Consider the following 19,070-nt stretch of genomic DNA (forward strand, 5'->3'; position numbering starts at 1 on the left):
TATAAAAAGAAAAGATCATACAGATTTCATGTCCTATAAAGAAACGAGCTAAGGAAGCCCTAGTTCAAAAGTAGACGAGCTTTGCTGACGTTCCTAGTCAACTTAAACCCAAGCCTTCTTATAATCTTCGTCATAGATTTCAGATAGCTAGAACAGAGTTGAATTTGTGTTTAACTGCTTGGGCAGAAAAGAATTTGAGATGATCTCGCCATAGATTCTTTACTCAAGACGATAAACCAGGTACTTTATTGGTCAAAATGATAGTTTTTTTACCGCTCAGACTTTATTGGTCAGACATCTTACACGGAGACTGAATATAGTGACCCCCCCCCCCCCCACGAAAGCTGAATCTGTGTTTCATGGTTTTGAAAAATTCTCCATGAATTTCCATATGTTTTATGCCACGTTATACTCTCAACCATCTAAATTTAATACTCGGAAAGGCAACTATAATCTAGCTCAGGCAATCTGCAAATCCCTGTCTCAAATGGATAAAGATACCTTGGACTCCAAGTTCAATGAGGTAGCAATCCTTGCCGAAATAAAAAGATTACATCCAATAAGGCACCGGGCCCGGTTGGGTTGTTATCCGCCTAACATAAGTAATGCAAAGATAGCTTGACAGACCATCTGACCATTCTCTTTAATCCTTATAAAGCTAGTAAGGAAATACTACCCTCACTAACACCTCTTATCTACCTCATTCTAAAGCCAAACAAAGATCTTAAGTGACCATCCGAACTATCGTCCCATTTCCGTATAATGTGGATTTTAAAATGATGACCAAAGTCCTTAACACTAAATTAAAGTATTTTCTGACTAATTATATTCATAAGGATAAGACATAAGGATCTATCCTTCAGAGATATGCTGAGGCTCAAACCGGTGGAGCGATAGACTTTATCTCAGCAGTTTAATCAGGCTAGGATGGAGGGGGTGAGTGTCAGAGTATGCTTTTAAGTCTGGATTTGCAGAAGGAATTTGGTTCTGTATCATGGGAGTAGCTATTTTTTTATTCTAGAGAAAATGGGTTTTGGTGCTCATTTTTTAACTGTCCTTAAAGTACTATATGATTAACCACAGACGAGGGTCTGCTCGAAAGGATTTCACTCCGACGCCCTACCAATCTCTAGGGGCACGAGGTAGGATTGCCCTCTCACCTGCTCTGTTCGCTCTGGCTAGAGCCTTCAGCCATCTCGTAAGGAATAACCCAAATATCAACAGGGTTGTGGTGGGTCCAGTTGAGCACAAATGCGATTTATTTGCAGACGGCATTCTTATGTTGGTCTCTGCCACTCATACCTCCCTACCTAATCTGTCTCAGACACTTTCTAACTCTGGGGACCTTACGAGACAAAGTCAATAATTGCAAACCTTTGGCACTTAACCTCACCTTACCGGACAGATTGGTTAAACTCCTCAAGCTCAATTTTTTAATTAAATGGGCAACTCAATCCACATACGCAGGCAGTAAGTGGACATCCTCTATATACTCACTTTATAAACATAACTTTCCTCTATTTTTTTTTTTAAAAAAAGCTTGAATTTTATCTCCTAGCATTGTCCCATTAGCATTTATCCTGGTTTAATAGCCAGAATATTATATGCATTTCAGACTATACCTGTTAGATTGTCGGGCAAGGCCCTCAGAGTTCCAAAGAAAAATCATGAAATTTATATGGGAGAACAAAAACGCTCATTCAGAAACGCAACCTGTACATGCCTAAAATCGTTGAAGGGTTGGGGGTACTCAACCGGCTACATTATAATCATGCAGCTAGAGTGGTACAACTCTCAATATTTTCTCAATACCTTATTTTGCGCAGTGGGTGCAGTTGGAAGAGATTGCTTGCTTCCCAAACCCACTGGAAACTCTGCTCTGGATTAGTTTACAGTCACGTCCTCTGATTCTCGCTTACAGCTCAACAAACTGAAATCCCTACTTATCCCCCTCTTTACTATATGCTGCACTCCTGAATTTCCTCCTGGACTTATGAGATTGACTATTTTGTGGGAAGCGACATAAAATCTTGATTTTTAATGTCTCACTCCTTGCCACCATCCGAACAATTCTGTTATCTCCAGCTCTGACATTTTCTGACCTCATGGAAGGACAAGTGGGGTGATGTGACAACACTCACCACATTTGGGAAAATTTGGATGTCTAGAGTAAAACGAAAAATATCTCTTCTGTACTCAGTAGCAATTGGACCATAAACCATGGCAAGAAATAGCTTTTTTTACTTCAAAACTATCCATATGCACAACTATAGCGGAGACTGGATATAAAAGGTATTGATGAGATGGTATTTGGTTCCAACTGTGGAGGAGGGAGGACACTACTAAACACTTGATGGGAACGTCCGATCGTTGCCAAATTCTAGGAAAATGTCCTCAATTTCATTACAACTCTTACACAGGTTTCAGCCTTGCTTGATTTACCCAAGTAAGGCTTGAACAGTCCTTTACGTATGGTTCTGAAACATACCCGTAAATTCATACAGTATGCCCTTTTAGCCGCTAAAATAGGCATTGCTAGACAATAGTACACACCAGTGATCCCAATTAATCTTTCCATATAAAACTACATGTAACGTTTTTTTTTTTCCTCTATTATTTTCTCGCAACCTGCTTACCATTATTATTTCTGGGTTGTCCTGTCCACTGTCTTAAAAGTCATGTCTTTTGTCCTTCTGAACTAGTAAGCAGACAATTTCTTTCTAGTCCTTACCCCTACACAAATTGCTGTCACTCCAACATCTAATCTATATGCGACCCGCATCTATCTCAAGAATGTGGCCCGTTCACCTTCATCCTACCTTCTGCCGCTGGGCTCCGGAAGCAGTCAAGCACGTTTTGCTACGCTGTGTCCGGAACTCGCAAAGTAGTAAATGGAAACGCTGTTTCTGTAACTCCCATTCACTTTAATGGGAACTCCGGAAACAGACTAGAAAAATGCACAGGACAGTTTAAGTAAAACTCATCCACCTTGTAAGTCAGTGGTCGGAGCCCAGCGGCAGGACAGGGGTCCACATTCTAGAGATAGGTGGGGATATGCCATAAAAGTCAGAGTTGGTAATGCCCCTTTGAGGCCTAAAATAGGCAGTCACTAAGGGGTTAATTTTACAGCCAAAAGTCTAACATTTTCCCTTCACCTTAGCAGCATAACAAATATTTACACAATTCCGACTTCCTTATGTCCTACGCCATGATTTGGATGCATATCTGATAGACCTCTCACGACTTGATAATCTTCTAATCAATCACTTTAATGCCCACATTTCAATGCTCACCATTTAAGCACCTCCGCCGATACTTATGGTACACTTGCTGTGTAAATCCATTTTCTTTTAAGAGTTCATGAGAAGGGTGCTGGAACTTGGGTAGAGAATGAGGAGTACACCCATAGCTTCCTACAAGCAGGGTCCCATCTGAGGGAGAAGCATTGGAACTGCTATAAAAAGAATTAAATACCATTATGTAATCCCCAGCCTAATTCAGAGCTTTGCATATTAAAAAAACATATATGAGAAAAATTGTATTCCTATAGTTCCATTACTAGATTACGAAAGCTAGGTAAGACGAATGTATAGGATTAGCACCTTGTATCTTCCCATATACTTCTCAGTTTGCTTTTTGTTTTGAAATGGGGGGTACTCTAATGTTTATCCACTTTACAATGTTTTTCCTCAGAAATTGTTACCAAGTCTTGCAACATTCACCCTTCCACAGGAGAACATTCAGGTTTATGTTAAAACTGTTTTACAATACTATAACTCCAGGAATGAGAGTAAAAAATGTTGCATTGAAGTTTTGCTACAGACGGAGTAAAGCATTCAGCTTTTAACCACCATGTTTGGCATATAAGTGATGCTGTGTTAAAGGGGTTATCCAGGAATTACAAATGGACTGTCTATCCGAAGTGTAGGCCATCAATATTAAATCAGTGGAGGTCCGACTCTCGGCACACCAGCCGATCAGCTGTTTGAGGGGGTGCGGTGCTCGTGCAAGCGCTACAGCCTCTTCATTGCTTACATCTGTTTCAGGCTGTTTGTAATTGCACAAACCGTTACGTTTGTAGCGGGTGCGCATAGTGTTGCAGCATCATCCCTTTGAATGAGAGACGTCCCATTGAGAATCGGACACCCACCAATCTAATATTAATGGCCTACTTGAAGGATAGGCCATTAAGTTTTAAATCCCAGATAACCCCTTTAAAGGGAACTTGACAGGTCTGTTTTAGTAAATAATTCTATTCTCCATAAAACAACAATACTGGAGCATATTTTCATACAACTCTACATTGTGCCGTTCCTCTGTTATACCTTCTAGAAATTTATAAATAAATTGACAACTGTGTATTACCAGTTCGGGGGGGGGGGGGGTCCCTACACAGTCTCACACTGTCCAATCAGTGCTGACAGATTGATACCGTCAAGGAGAATGGCATCACCCAGTTGTCAATTTATTCATACATTCCTAGATGGAATAAAAGTAGAATGGCACAACGCAGGGTACTAAGAAAATATGTTACAGAATTGTTGTTTCATCAAGTATTTACTAAAATTGACATGTCAGGAGACATGACCGGTTCTCTATAAATGCTAGACCAGTGTTCAACAATACCCGCTCGATAACCCCACCTTCTTGAATTGCCAAGGAGAAGGAGGGGAGTATGTAAACCACATATGCTAATATACTGTATATGCTCCTTAGTTAAGTGGCAGTACTAAGGAAAGTTTTGACATGTACTCATTAGCATAGCTGAAACAGTTTATTTTACATTAATCAGCAAAGTCACCGTTTACCTTAAGGAAGACGTTCTTGGTCTGTGTTCCCTGGAATCCATTACCCAACCAACATGAGATTCAAGAGGTGGATTTGAACTGTGCCGGGTCTTTCTCTTTCTTGGTGTCTAAAATAATAAAGACTATGTCAGATTATATGACACAGTAGGTCTTGTTTAGGAAAGACCTAGCATAAACCCTTCCCTCCACAAGACATTTCTCAGTTTTTCATTCCTGTTTTTTCCTCTCCACCTTCCAAAACTGCCATAACTTTTTAATTCTTCTGTCGATCTAGCCGTATGAGGGCTTCTTTTTTGTGGGACAAGTTGTCGTTTTTTACAAAAACCCGCGTCCTCAGGGGTTTTAGGGGCATATAGTGCCTATATCCACTATATGCCCCTAAAACCCCCGAGGACACTGCATCTGTGGCGAAACATGTCGGGGGATTATACAAGTCTTTTAGTGCAATGTTAACTGGAGTGGATTTTTCATATAATGGACTATAGGTAGCAGTTATACTCAGTGTCAACTTTGCATTGGGATAGATCTCTCACGTTCTATAGACAGATTTATGTCAGCAAATTGCATGTGCCAGTACACATTGTAGTTTGAATTTTTCATGTTTGTCCCTAATTTAATAAAAGGTATTTCATTTATTGTAGTTTTTTACGGTACCATTTATTGTACCATATAATGTACTGGGAAATACATTTCTTTGTGGGGCGAAATAGGAAAAAAACTTTTTTCCTCTATTGATTAAGCCATGAGTCCGCTCCATGCTTTTCCTCCCAGCCTCCACCGTGTATATATAGGGGTTAAAAGGGTATTCTCATCTTAGACACATATAGGTATATATTATGTCTGATAGATGCGGGTCCCAGCTTTGGGACCTGCATTTATCTCAAGAATGGGAGGGGGGTGGGGTGTCCTCCACCTTAGAATGAGGGGCACCGGCCCACCCTCTCTTACCTGGTAAGGTGGGCAGATTCTGTATGGAGAACTGGCCAGGCTTAAAGAGACAATCAAGCTCACTGTGCTACGACATTTCTGTAACTCTCATTCACTTCTACGGCAGTTACTAAAACAGTGTAGCACAGCAAGCTCGGCTGTTTCCGCAAGCCCAGTAGCCCAGCCCAATCCAGCTGGTTGCAGCGGCTGCCTTACCAGTTGGGGATGGTTTGGGGAAACCCCGTTTGAGTTTGAGATATCTACGGGTCCGAGAGCTTAGATCCGCATCTATCAGACATTTATGGTATATCCTGTGGATGTCATAAATGTCTAAGAGGAGTCACAAGGTCCTAAGCAAACTATGTGATGGATTAATAATAAAACAGAAAGTGTTTCCTTGGACTAATACGGTCATGGGAAAAAGCGGTTTCTCTACACAAATAAAGGTAATGCATTTTACCTGGACATCAATAGATTTGGCTTCTTTCACAACTGGATAAAACCTTGGGGTTTTAGTAGGATCTTGAAAGCGTGGAGTACGTGGCGTCTTGGGTGTTCTAACACGGTGAGACACTGGTGATTCTGGAACAGCTGAAACTATGAAAGTATAGTGCAATTATTTGACCCTAAAATTACGAACCCTGCCATCTGATCCAATGTGAAAGTTCGTTTTTTTTTAGCAAAATCAAAAAGGAAATTGGTGACTTGGTGAACTGTTAAAGGGGTATTTCCAAATACAGCTATAAGCCATTTATGGCATATCATGTGGATCGGTCATAAATTTTTGTTATGAATACACCTTTAATGAAAAAAACAAAACAAAGAAAATAAAATAAATGAAGGTATATTACAAACATAATATTGAAAAAAAAAACACAAAAAAAAAAAAAAAAAACAGCCACAACTATATAATACCTTCAGGAAAAGTAGGTATATTCGGTGGGGACAGCCCAAACTCTGAGTCGGTCAGTGCTTCTGGTGCAAGATTGTCAAATTCTTCTTTACTGATGAAATTTAATTTCCTGAAATGTTCTATTTCTTGCTGAATTTTGGAAATAAATGAATAAATAAATACGAGATGTATAAGTTGTACAGGCTACTGCAATAAATAGCAGTAGGTAATGTATTCTTTAACCACTTTAAGACCAAGGCCTTCAAGATGCCTCAATATCCACAGCTTTTTCGGAATGCCACATTCAAAGAGTGAACATTTTTTGTTTTCATACTTTGGCCAAACATTTCTCTATTTTTTTTTGTGGCTTAGATCAAGCTTTACCGAAGGATAGGTCATCAATATCAGTCTAGGTAAATCCCTATAACCCCTTAATGACCTGCCTATTTTAGACCTTAATGACCAAGCCATTTTTTATGTTTCTCCATCGTCTCATTCAAAGAGCTCTAACTTTTTTATTTTTGCGTCGACATCGCTATATATATATATATATATATTTGTTTTTGTGTCTCCATATTTGAAGTAAATTCGACTTTTTATAAAAAAAAAAAATTCAAACCGGATTCAAAGAAAACCGACATTTTCGCATTGTTTTTTATTTTATTTTTTACGACGTTCACCGTGCGGGTTAAATTATGTATTAACTTTATAGTTGGGGTCGTTACGGACGCGGCAATACCAAATATGTGTAACTAACTTTATTTTGTTTTTTAATAATAAAGCAGTTTGTAAGGGGGAATAGCGGGTTTTTCATTTTTTTTTTTCACTTTTTATTAAACTTTTTTTTTTTTTACTTTTTCACTAGCCCCACTAGGGTACTTCACTATGCGATCCTACGATCGCATTTCTAATACAATGCAATACTTCTGTATTGCAGTGTATTATGCCTGTCCATGTAAAACAGACAGGCATCTGCTAGGCCATGCCTCTGTCATGACCTAGCAGGCATACACTACAGGCAGACCTGGGGGCCTTTATTAGGCCCCCGGCTGCCATCGGAGACACAGACACTCGGCAATCTTATCGCCGGGTGTCAGTGGGATGAGAGGGAGCTCCCTCCTCTCCAAAACCACTCAAATGCGGTACTTGCTATTGAACGCCGCATCTGAGCAGTTAAACAGGTGTGATCGATACTGATATGGATCTCACCCGTTCGAGCAGGGATGCACCAAGCCCTCAGCTACCCCTGGTAGCTGAGAGCAGGGAGATTTAACGGCTCCCTGCTCTGTTTACTTATTCCGATACAGTGCCGTAAAAATTCCTATGCATCAGAATAAAGCCCGTTAGTGGCCTCCGTAAAAACACTATGGGGCGGTCACTAATGGGTTAATGTTATTTGAACCACACAAACGTATTTCACAAAATTATATCTGCTCTCTCCCATGTATAATGATATAATACGTGTACTTTGCCCGCCTTGTACTTTTACAACATCGCTATAATGCTTGAGAACAAAGGCCTACAATTTTTTTCTAGTGTTGCTCATTCACTTTGAGCGCTGTTTAGCAGGGAGTGGATAATTTCAGCTACCTGTTAATTTAGGAGGACTAGGCAGACACAGCGTCAGCCCGCTCTTTAATGGCAAAGCGCTTTACAGTGCAATCTGCCATTAAAACCAACCAAATATATTTACGTTTTGCTGGACCGTAAATCTACACATTGTGGTCATCTAGGGGTTAACAGTAAAAGTCTAAAGAGTGTCAAACATAGAAGAGAGGGAGCCCCATAGCAAAGACCAAACTATAGTGCAAGATTTTGCTGCACAATGGCCTGATGTTTGTTTCCTGCACCACATCCTTTCCTGAACCTTGGGTCCATTCCCCACACCCTTATTGCAAACAATGCAGTTGCTCTGGAGAGGAGAGTTTCTACAATGCTCTTGGCTCCCAGTATCAAATGGGATGGGACCAATTAGGGCTGGAACCCACCTCTCCAAGGGAAATATGGTATGTACATCCTTGAGTCCAAAAAAGAAAATGGATAGCTTACTGGTTAGAGTTTCAAATTTAGTACATAAAACTGGATAAAACGTGACAGCAAATGAAAATACATCCAACTTGAGCTTACTGAAAACCTTTCTTCAGAGCCAAAGGCCATACTACTCATTAAGACCAATAAGTAAAATTAAGTAAGACAGTGCAGTCCTGGAGTGACTGACTGTTTTATGATTGGTTGGGTTTTCGCTTGCCCCGATACGTAATGTAAAATACTGCTCAATACCTTTGTTATTAGATGATCACTTCCATCTTCTACTGTCCATAGATCCTGCTCGTAGTAATAAAGACCATCATTTATAACCTTGGCTAGTTCAGCGGTCATTTTGGCTCGAGACACATGATTTCCAGTGCGATCTCCTCCTGGATGCTTTTTGAGATGAGGAGGGGTCTGTGTTACAATGAGGATTTTATTAAGGTCTTTGTCATCAATTTCATAATCTGAATCATCATCAGACCAATCAGTGAAATTGTTTTTGCGACCCTCTAGATGCTCCATTTCCTCATCAAACATGAAGTCAAGCTCTTCTTGCTCAACTTCTTCAGTTGCTTGGGGTTTGAGTGTTACTTGAGAACTTTCCACCTGTATACAGAAAGAAGAAAAGTCACTATGACCATAAATAGATAAAACACATAAAAGGCACTTACAATTATAATTCTTCAATACTCTTAAAAGGAAAGTTTTTTATTTATTTGACAAGTTTTAAGTAATAGGCCAATTTTTTATTTTAATTTTAACGTGTTCCCTATTGTAACTTTGTGTTTTTACTTTTGTGGGGGCAGTCATCTTTATTAGCATCTGTGTATGTGTCTCTGCACGGCACATACACAGGTGCTATACGGCACACACAGGACGTAGGGAAGGGAGCCGACCCGATCTCCTAGGTTGGTGCTGTTCTAACGGTGAACTACGAATGCTCTGTGACCCTCGATTCAACAGGGAAGAAGCGCCATTTTATTGATGAGCGGCAGCCCCTGCAATCATTTGAATTTCCGCCCTCCACCACTGTCTAACAATTCAATGTGACCGCTAGGAACCCCAGTCACATTGAACTCTCCATTCATAAGAAATTGAAATGGCCTATCAATGAAAGTTTTAATTATTCTGGCACATCATGGAGGTCCCATACGCCAGAAAGCGCGAACGTATGGACTCAAAGTGATAGAGTCCGTACATTAGCTATGTGACCGGGGTTACTAGCAGTGACATTGAAAGCAGGTCAGTGATCTACTTTCAATATGACCGCTAGTTTCCTAGTGATCAGATATTGATGGCTATACAAAAATTTCTCCAGCAAAACTTAAGACCTTCTAATTCACGTGGTAAGCCCCCCCCCCCCCCCCCATTCCTCCTCACTGCACGATCGCAGATCAGAGAGAGTACAGCACAAAGCTGTTTCGGTCAGCCCCATAGACATTGATCGGAGCAGCAGGGCGATTCCTCCTCTCGATGATCCAGCCGAATCTTTCCAACATGTCCAGAGTGATATGGAGACTGAAGATTGTCTTGTCTGGAGGCGGCCTTCATCAAGAAGTTGCCAGGTAATCGATGACTGACTCCCGCCGGCGTGGAAAAGTACCATGTGAGTCGCCAAGACCTTAGTGAAGACCTGTAGAGCAGTAGAAAGCGTGAAGACAAGGTCAACAAACTGGAAATGACAAGAAACCCATCGCAAAACTAAGGAAGCGTGGTAGGTTCTTGCAATGAATATGTTGAGGTATGCATCGCAAATGTTGATGCAAGAGAGGAACGATATTCTTGTTCCAGCGATGCTACCACCAACTGTAGGCATTCTATGCTGCACCTCTTAACGCAAAAAAAGCAGTAACATTTTTTTAGATGAAAAATTGGAAGAAGTGACCCATCTTTTTTTTAGGTAATGTGAAGAGATTCGAGTAGAAACCCTAAAACATTCCATCTGAGCAACGGAGACGATTCATTGCAGAAAAAGCAAAAGCGCAATCCAGTACGTGAGGTTGCGTTTTGACAGAAAGAACCTTCCTGTGGGAAAGGCTGAGAACTCTATTCTGTAAACAGTCAATACCACCTCTCGAACCCACGCGTTATCTACATGACAGGAAAGCAGTCTACCACATTCGATAAGTTGTCTTGGCCAGGCAGGTCTGGGTTTGAAAGAAGGGCGTTTGGGCTCGGTAAACGACCTGTCCTCTTGTCTGGTCTATGAGAAAGAATGACCTAAAAAAGTAAGAATTCGTATTACCGGTAATTCAGTTTCCTTGAGTCCCCCATGACGGCACACTAGGAGGATGATCCCTTGACCTCTGTAGGGACAGGAAACAGAGGTTAAAAGGGCCCCACCCTCAGCCTCCCACCAGTGTGTACCATATCACTACACTGGAAGGAATTAGCTAATCCCAGCAGTATGTTAACTTCACATACCACAAATAAGGTAGGGTGGGTAAATGTATGCAGTCACGGGGGACTCAAGGAAACGGAATTACCGGTAAGACAAATTCTTACTTTCCATATCATCCCCCATGACGGCACACTAGGAGAATACCAAATTAGATGTTTTAAGGTGGGACTACCGCATGAAGTACTTTGCGGCCAAGGGCTAAGTCTCTAATGGATGAAAGGTCTAGCCTATAGTGTTTTACACAGGTAAGGGAGCTAGCCCAAGTAGCAGCAGTATAAATCTGGTCTAGCGAAGCTCTTCCACTTTCAGCCCAAGATGCAGCTGTGGATCTGGTGGAATGGGCCTTCATGTTTACAGGAACTGACTTTCCCTCCAGAGAATAACAAATTTTAATTGTGGTCTTTATCCATCTAGCAATGGTAGCTTGAGGTTTTTTTGTCCTTTTGTTTTTCCACTAAAATTGGACAAGGAGGTTGGAATCTTTCCGCCAGTCTGAGGTAACCTGTAAATATTGTAAGACTGCTTCTCACATCCTCAATTCCTCCTCTTTTTGGTTTCTGGGGTCCTGACAAAATAAAGGAAGGACAATCTCCTGATTTCTATGAAAATCTGATACGACCTTTGGAAGGAAATTAGGATCCAGCTTTAGTATTATTCTATCATCCGATATCCTAAGGTATGGTTCTTCTGTGGGTAGCGCCCGTACATTCTTTGCTGTGGTTATTGCGAATAGAAAGGCCACCTTAAGGGACAAATGTTTGATGTCTATGTCTTTAATAGGTTCAAATGGGGTTCTAGTTATGGCCCTGAGGACCACGCCGAGCTCCCATTGTGGGGATGACTGTCTAATGGTCGGCCTTAGTCTTGAGGCTGCACACATGAATCTTTTCACCCACCTGTGTTCTGACAGCTGGGTGTCAAAAAACATGCCAAGTGTCGAGATATGTACTCGGAGGGTGCTTGGTCTAAGCCCTAGATCCAGCTGGTGGATGACCGGATGATTCTGGTCCGGGGGTTGGTTTCCACACCAGGAGGTAAATTTCTTCCAAATCTTTAGATAAACTGTGGAGGTAACCGGCTTACGACTTGCTTTTAGGGTTGCTATTACTTTCTGGGATAAACCCCTTTCTCTGAGCAGTGCCCCTTCAGGATCCAGGCGGATAGATGACGGTTCTGGAGACTCTGAGGTCTTAGCAGCCCCTGTACTAGTAGATTTGATTTTAAAGGAAGTTCTAACCGGGTTTTCCAGTGCCAATTCCCTCAGGATTGGAAACCAGGCCTTTTTTGGCGAGAATGGAACAATCAAAATGAGCTTCAGATCTTTTGTAAAACTTTTGAAGAATACTTGATATCAGTGGGAGTGGTGAAAAGGCATATGCTAGATCCATGTCCCAAGGCTGAGTTAAAGCATCTATGCCTAGAGGACGATCCCGGGGGTTTAGAGAAAAGAAGAGCTCTGTTTTGGAATTTGATCTGTTCACAAACCGGTCCACTTGAGGTCCCATAGCTGTGTGATCTGGAGGAAGAACTCTTGATTTAAAGACCATTTGCCCGGATCTAGGTTTTTCCTGCTGAGGAAATCTGCCTCTGTGTTCTCCAAGCCTTTTAGATGAATGGCCGATCGAGAAAGAAAGTTTTATTCAGCCCAAAAGAATATTCTCCGAGACAGGGAGAGCAGGGTGGGGGATCTGGTACCCCCCTTATGTTTCAGAAAAAATACTGTGGTCATATTGTCCGACAGTATCTTGACATGGTTGTTCTGAAAGTTGAATGAAGTTGACTTCAGTGTTTCCCAGACTGCTCTCAATTCTCGGTAATTTGAGGAACGAGCCGCTATGTTCGGTGACCAAGTCCCCTGAATATAATGGTCTGGGAGTTTGGCTCCCCAACCTTTCTTGCTCGCATCCGTTAGAACTAGGATTGCTGGAGACTGATGCTACGTTACATCCTTCCTGAGGTTTGATTGCTCTGTCCACCAATGTAGGGAAGATTTTATCCCCTGAGGTATTTTTATCTTCCGATCTAGGGATATTTGTTTTTTGTCCCATGAAGAAAGTATCCACCTCTGGAGTTGACGGGAATGATTTTGGCTCCAGGCCACTGACTGAATGCATGCTGTCATCTGACCTAGTATACGCATTGACGCTCTTATTTTGTAAGAGGTGGCTCTTTAAAAATCCCTGATGTTAGAGATAATGGTCCTTCTCTCTCTTCCGGTAATAGGGACATCTGTAGGGTAGAGTCCAGTATGACCCCTAAAAACATCATCCGCGTGTCCGGAATCAAGTTTGATTTTTGGTGGTTTATGAACCAACCCAGTTCTGCTAGTTGGTTTGTCACTAGCTTTACCTGGGTGAAAAGAATCTCCTGGGTCTCTGCTGTAATTAGGCAGTCGTCCAGGTAGGGAATTATAATAATTCCCTGTCTGCGAAAAGAAGCCATCCCCTCTATCATAATCTTTGTAAATACCCTTGGGGCGGATGAAATTCAGAATGAGAGGGCTGTAAACTGGTAATGGACCACCTGGCCTGTCGAGTTCCTTACTGCAAATCTTAGGAACCTTTGCGAGGAGGGGTGAATGGGGACATGGTAGTAAGCGTCCTTTAAATCCAGGGTGTACATATAAGCCCCTTTCTTTATTAGGGGAGTGGTGGATGCTACGGATTCCATCTTGAACCGCCTGTAAACGACGTGATTGTTGAGGGGTTTCAGGCTTATTATTAGCCTGTATGAACTGTCTGGCTTTTTTTTTTTTTATAAGAAACAGAGGAGTAGTGACCTTCTCCCCACTGATCCTGAGGTACTTGAGATATTACACCGGTCTGGTGTAGCTTCCTGATTTTGTCTGACATCTGAATTTTCAGACACTGTGAGGGTTGAGTCGTCAGAACAAATCTCTTCGGAGGAAGAGTTGAAAATTCTACATGGTAGCCATTTTTTTATTAGGTCTAGGACCCATTTGTTCTGGGTGATGTTGCTCCATAGACTGTAGAAACGTAACAACCTTCCTCCGACTCGGACGTCATGGTCTGTTCTCCGGTCTATTTGGGTTGAGCAAGAAACCTCTACCCCTTCCTCCTTTTGGATAACTCCAACAACCTGTCTAACCTTTCCCTCTATAGTTCTCACCTTGGGGCCTTTGGAGATGAAAGGGAAATTTCCTTTTAGCTGGCTTATCCTCTGGAAATCCCTTTTTCCTATCTGCCGCCTTCTCTAGTATTTTGTCAAGATCTGGACCAAAAACATATTCCGTCTTAAACGGTATGTTACAAAGTCTATTTTTTGAACGGGTGTCCCCCCTCTGCCAGTATCTCAACCACAGAGATCTTCTCGCAGCTTTAGTGAGGGCCCCTTCCTTAGTTGCGAACCTGATGCATTCTGCCGAGGCATCTGCTAGAAACCCCGTAGCTGCTTTTAGTAGAGGGATTGACTCCACTAATTGGTCCCTGGGCGTTCCTACCCTGAGATGGTTCTCTAGCTCACCTAGCCAAACAAATAGGGTTCTAGCTACTGAAGTGGCTGCTATGTTAGTTTTCATACTAAACATTGAGGTCTCCCAGGCTTTCTTTAGGAGACAGTCAGACTTCAGATCCATGGGGTCTGTTAGTTGAGCCGAATCCTGAAATGGCAAAGATGTTTGTTAAACCACCTTAGCCATCTGAATATCTACTTTAGGGATCTCATCCCAGATGCCTGTAACCTATTTATCAAAAAGGAGGCGATTCTTAAATTCACGGGAGACCGCTAGCCTCCTTTCCGGGTCCTTCCACTCCTCGTTTATCAACACAAATAAATTTTCGTTAATAGGAAAAACCGGCTTCTTTTTTGATCTTAGACCACCAAACATCTCATCCTGGATGGTCTTTTGTTTTGCAAACCTCCTCGATATTCATCGTGCCTCTTACCGCTTTTAATAAATCATCCATATCCATGGAGGAAAAATAATATTTCTTGTCATCGTCTAGATCTCTCTCAGGATCTAGTGACCCCCAATTCATCTATGTTCTCAGGATCCTTAAAGGAACAAGAGGCCCCTTCCGTGTCTGAATCAGAAGGGGGTTCGTTCACCAATTTTGCCTTTTTACATGGGGGAGGCTGTATAGAGGATAGAGAGGATTGTACTTCCTCTCTGATTATGGCACGCAAGTCCTTCAAGATGGAAGGTTGTTCATCCTGGATTAGCTTAATGCATGATGAACATAGCTGTTTCTTGTATGCGTCTGCCTGCTTCTTAAGAGCATATAGCGCATTTTTTGGATCTCCTAAGCTCTCCATACTTAGGCTTTTGGAATCCCCCTTTCTCCACCTAATAAGAGAGAGAGGGAGGGAGACCCAGCTAGAATGTTTACATTTAACATGGCAAGTACTATCTCCCCATGGGGGAAAAAAACTCACAGTAGACGGGCAGGAGACCTCAGAATCAGTAAACTGGGACCCACCAGATTGGCGCCAGGAATGGACATGCTGGGAAACACAGACCTCAGGGCAGGAAGCACGTGGCAATTTGTAACTGAACATATAGTTTTTTACCTGCTCCTCGTTCCCAATGCAGTCCACGCTTATGACGTACTTCCGTCCGCGCTGTCCTCTGACGCCACTTCCGCTGGATGCTGGCTGAACCCCACTTGGGTAGGGACGCCGGCGGAAGTGCTTCACTCCGTCCGGCGTTAGTCTCACGGGACCGCAGGCGGACAAGTGGATCTTCGACAAGGGGAGGGAAACCACTGGGTATGCACCCCCCCCCCCCCAAGTGGAATCTCGGTCGGAAGGAGAACCTCGATCCAGACATCGCTTCAAAATCCCCCCCCCCCCCTAAAGGGGATACTCTCTTCGTCCTAACTCCTGTAGGGACAGGAAATACGCTGGTGGGAGGGTGAGGGTGAGGCCATTTTAACCTCTCTGTTTCCTGTCCCTACAGAGATCAAGGGATCATCCTCCTAGTGTGCCGTCATGGGGACTCTATGGAAAGAGTAGTTAGGAAAGGACTGATAACTCAGGGAGAAAGCTGCAGACAGTGGAGCCGTTTCTGAGGCAGAGGAGACCCCTTACCGCCAGTAGCCTCAGAATTAATCTTGCCCAGACACTTGCCAGATAGTCTGCCACCAATAATAGGGAAGGCCAATGAGTGCTTTCTTGAAAGCCTGGTCAGCCACCCAAGATTTAAGCCAACTGGAAAGCCAGATGGCAATCAGAATAGCTGATGCCCAGGCATTGCAGCGAGCTGGTCTCAAAAGGAAACTTAAGAGTTTGAATTACCTGAGAAGGGAGATCAGCCAGATCCTGCTGTGACGCTCCCTTCAAGATACCGCGGTGCAGCTCTATACACCAAACAGAGGAGGCCTTATTTACCCAAGCAGATGCAAAAGGCTTGTCACCGAGCAGAACCTGGGGCCTTGAAGGCAGACTTGGTCTGGGAATACAGTTTATTTTCAAGAAGGTCACTGAGTGATACTGCATACAACAGCGGAATGGTGGTACTCTTAGCTGTGAGGCAGACCCACAGAGGAAGAAATCAACCATTTAGAGATCAATTCTTCCTGAAAGATAAACCGAGTATTAATGCGTTTGGAAACAGCCTGTCTTGCATTCCTTTCACAAATTCTCCTTAAATTCACTATGGTTTGGAAAGCATAGCCTTTGGCGCTGTAAGAGTGCCTTTTCATGATAAGGGGTGATGAGATAATCCTTTACATGAATATTGTCCCTGACCACGTATTAGCGCCTTCATGGCGGCTGCAAATTGTGAATCCTGCTCAGGTTCAAAATCTGAATCTGAGGATACACTGGAAGAAAGACTGATCCTGGTTGGAAGCAGTTTTTCCATTGAGGAAGGAGAGCCTACAAGGTAACCTAAGGAGGAGCGGAACTTGTCCCTGGAGCACGGCCACTATCTGGGAAGGCAGGCGCTCAAAAGACTAAACCATAGTTTCAGAGAGTCACCTAAGGCCTGAGCAAAGGACTTGGCCCATTCAGGGGGTGCAACATCCTGGGAGGAGGTGGCATCCTGGGGGAACCTAAGTAGCAGGAAGTGTGGGCAGAATGGAGTAGACTGGTGGCATATAAACTTTATTACACCTGCCACAATTAAAGTAACCGGGCCGTCTGTGCTGGCTGCCTAACGGAATCCTCCAATTGTGACAAGACCAAGAGAGGGGCAAGGCGCAAGGGGCCAAAAATGCAGCCAATCGCCAATACAGGCCGAGGGCTTAAGTTAAAGACCCAGCCTGCAGAGCTGTGGGGACAAGCAACATGACGACGCAGGAAGCAGCGCAGCGTGGCATCTGCTTCCCTATTGATGGATAAAAACAAAATTAGTAGTGGGGGAAGCGGCTCCCCTATAATTGAGTGCTTAGAGGGGAAAAAAAACAATAAACAAGAAAAGCATGTGCAGCCATTATGTCCCAAGATAGGGTATACTGTCCCATTAAAGAATTTCCCCATTAGATAGGGAATGATCACTCTTCCATTAAAGGTTTACCCTCTTAGGGAATAGAAGTCCCTAAAGAGTCACACAGGGGATAAGTCCCATAGCGTACAGGGGGGTAATTTTCATACTCACCCTCCGTAGTCTTCGGGTATTCGCAAGGTCACCTCTTCTGTAATCTTGCACATAGTGAGGTTACTGGTGCTCCACCTGCAAGTGAAGAAAATTAGGCTAGGTGACAAGCGGTGTGGGAATATCAGTACAGAAAACTGCCTGGTTTCCCAAACACACAGGGGGGTGACTAGGCGGACAACGTACATGCAGCTAAAGAGATAAAAGAAATACACTAAAATAAAAAAAATAGCAGCAGACCTTAATATCAAATCATGTCTGACTCCTACAGACACATAAGCTTACACGGATTAATGATTTAGACAGTTTCTACGGAAAATATATGGCCTGCCTAGGAAGAGCCAAGACTTCTTCCTACCTAGTGTCAGCCTCCTGGTGCTGTCTCCCCCAATGATACCACAAGAATGATTTCATTTCTTCTTCTACACATACACCGTGTTACAAATTATTATGCACATTAGATTTAAGTGCCATAAACATTTAATTATTAGTTTTTCAATTAAACTCATGGATGGTATTGGGTCTTAGGGCTCTTTGGATCACTGTAATTAATCTCAGACACTGTGATAATTAGTTTGCCATGTGTGCCCAATCAAAGGAAAACTACTTAAGGATGTTCCACATTATTAAGCAGGCCACAGGTTTCAATCAATATGGGAAAGAAAAAGGATCTCTCTGCTGCCGAAAAGCGTTAAATAGTGAAATACCTTGGACAAGGTATGAAAACATTGGATATTTCAAGAAAACGTAGGCGTCATCATCGTACTGTGAAAAGATTTATGGCTGATTCAGAGTACAGACGGGTTCGTTCAGATAAAGGCATAATGAGGAAGGTTTCTGCCAGACAAATAGGATTAGGAGAGCAGCTGCTAAAATGCCATTGCAAAGCAGCAAACCGGTATTTGAAGCCGCTGGTGCCTCTGGAGTCCCGCGAACCTCAATGTGTAGGATCCTCCAGAGGTTTGCAAGTGTGCATAAAGCGATTATTCGCCCACCCCTAAACAATGCTCACAAGCAGAAACGGTTGCAGTGGGCTCAGAAATACATGAAGACTAATTTTCAAACCGTGTTGTTTACTGATGAGTGCCGTGCAACCCTGGATAGTCCAGATGGATGGAGTAGTGGATGGTTGGTGAATGGCCACCATGTCCCAACAAGGCTGCGACGTCAGCAAGGAGGTGGCGGAGTCATGTGTTGGGCTGGAATCATGGGGAGAGAGCTGGTAGGCCCCTTTAGGGTCCCCGACGGTGTGAAAATGACCTCTGCAAAGTATGTAGAGTTTATGACTGACCACTTTCTTCCGTGGTACAAAAAGAAGAACCGTGCCTTCCGTAGCAAAATTATCTTCATGCATGACAATGCACCATCTCATGCTGCAAAGAATACCTCTGTGTCATTGGCTGCTATGGGCATAAAAGGAGAGAAACTCATGGTGTGGCCCCAATGTTCCCCTGA

At 42.9% G+C, this 19,070-nt stretch overlaps 1 protein-coding gene across 2 annotated transcripts in view; it reads right to left on the reverse strand.

Annotated features, from left to right (window-relative positions):
- The window catches only part of LARP1B (La ribonucleoprotein 1B), a 102,364-nt gene that overhangs the window by 25,983 nt on the left and 57,311 nt on the right, over window positions 1-19,070 (reverse strand). For both annotated transcript variants that reach the window (XM_075860456.1, XM_075860457.1), the window contains 5 exons: window positions 8,908-9,264; window positions 6,651-6,777; window positions 6,196-6,332; window positions 4,809-4,915; window positions 3,294-3,454 (listed from right to left, as the gene is read on the reverse strand). In XM_075860456.1, the coding sequence (XP_075716571.1) occupies window positions 3,294-3,454; window positions 4,809-4,915; window positions 6,196-6,332; window positions 6,651-6,777; window positions 8,908-9,264 (889 nt within the window). The remainder of the gene's footprint in view (window positions 1-3,293; window positions 3,455-4,808; window positions 4,916-6,195; window positions 6,333-6,650; window positions 6,778-8,907; window positions 9,265-19,070) is intronic.

This window comes from Rhinoderma darwinii, chromosome 1 (assembly GCF_050947455.1).
Source record: "Rhinoderma darwinii isolate aRhiDar2 chromosome 1, aRhiDar2.hap1, whole genome shotgun sequence".
NCBI classification, from domain to species: domain Eukaryota; kingdom Metazoa; phylum Chordata; class Amphibia; order Anura; family Rhinodermatidae; genus Rhinoderma; species Rhinoderma darwinii.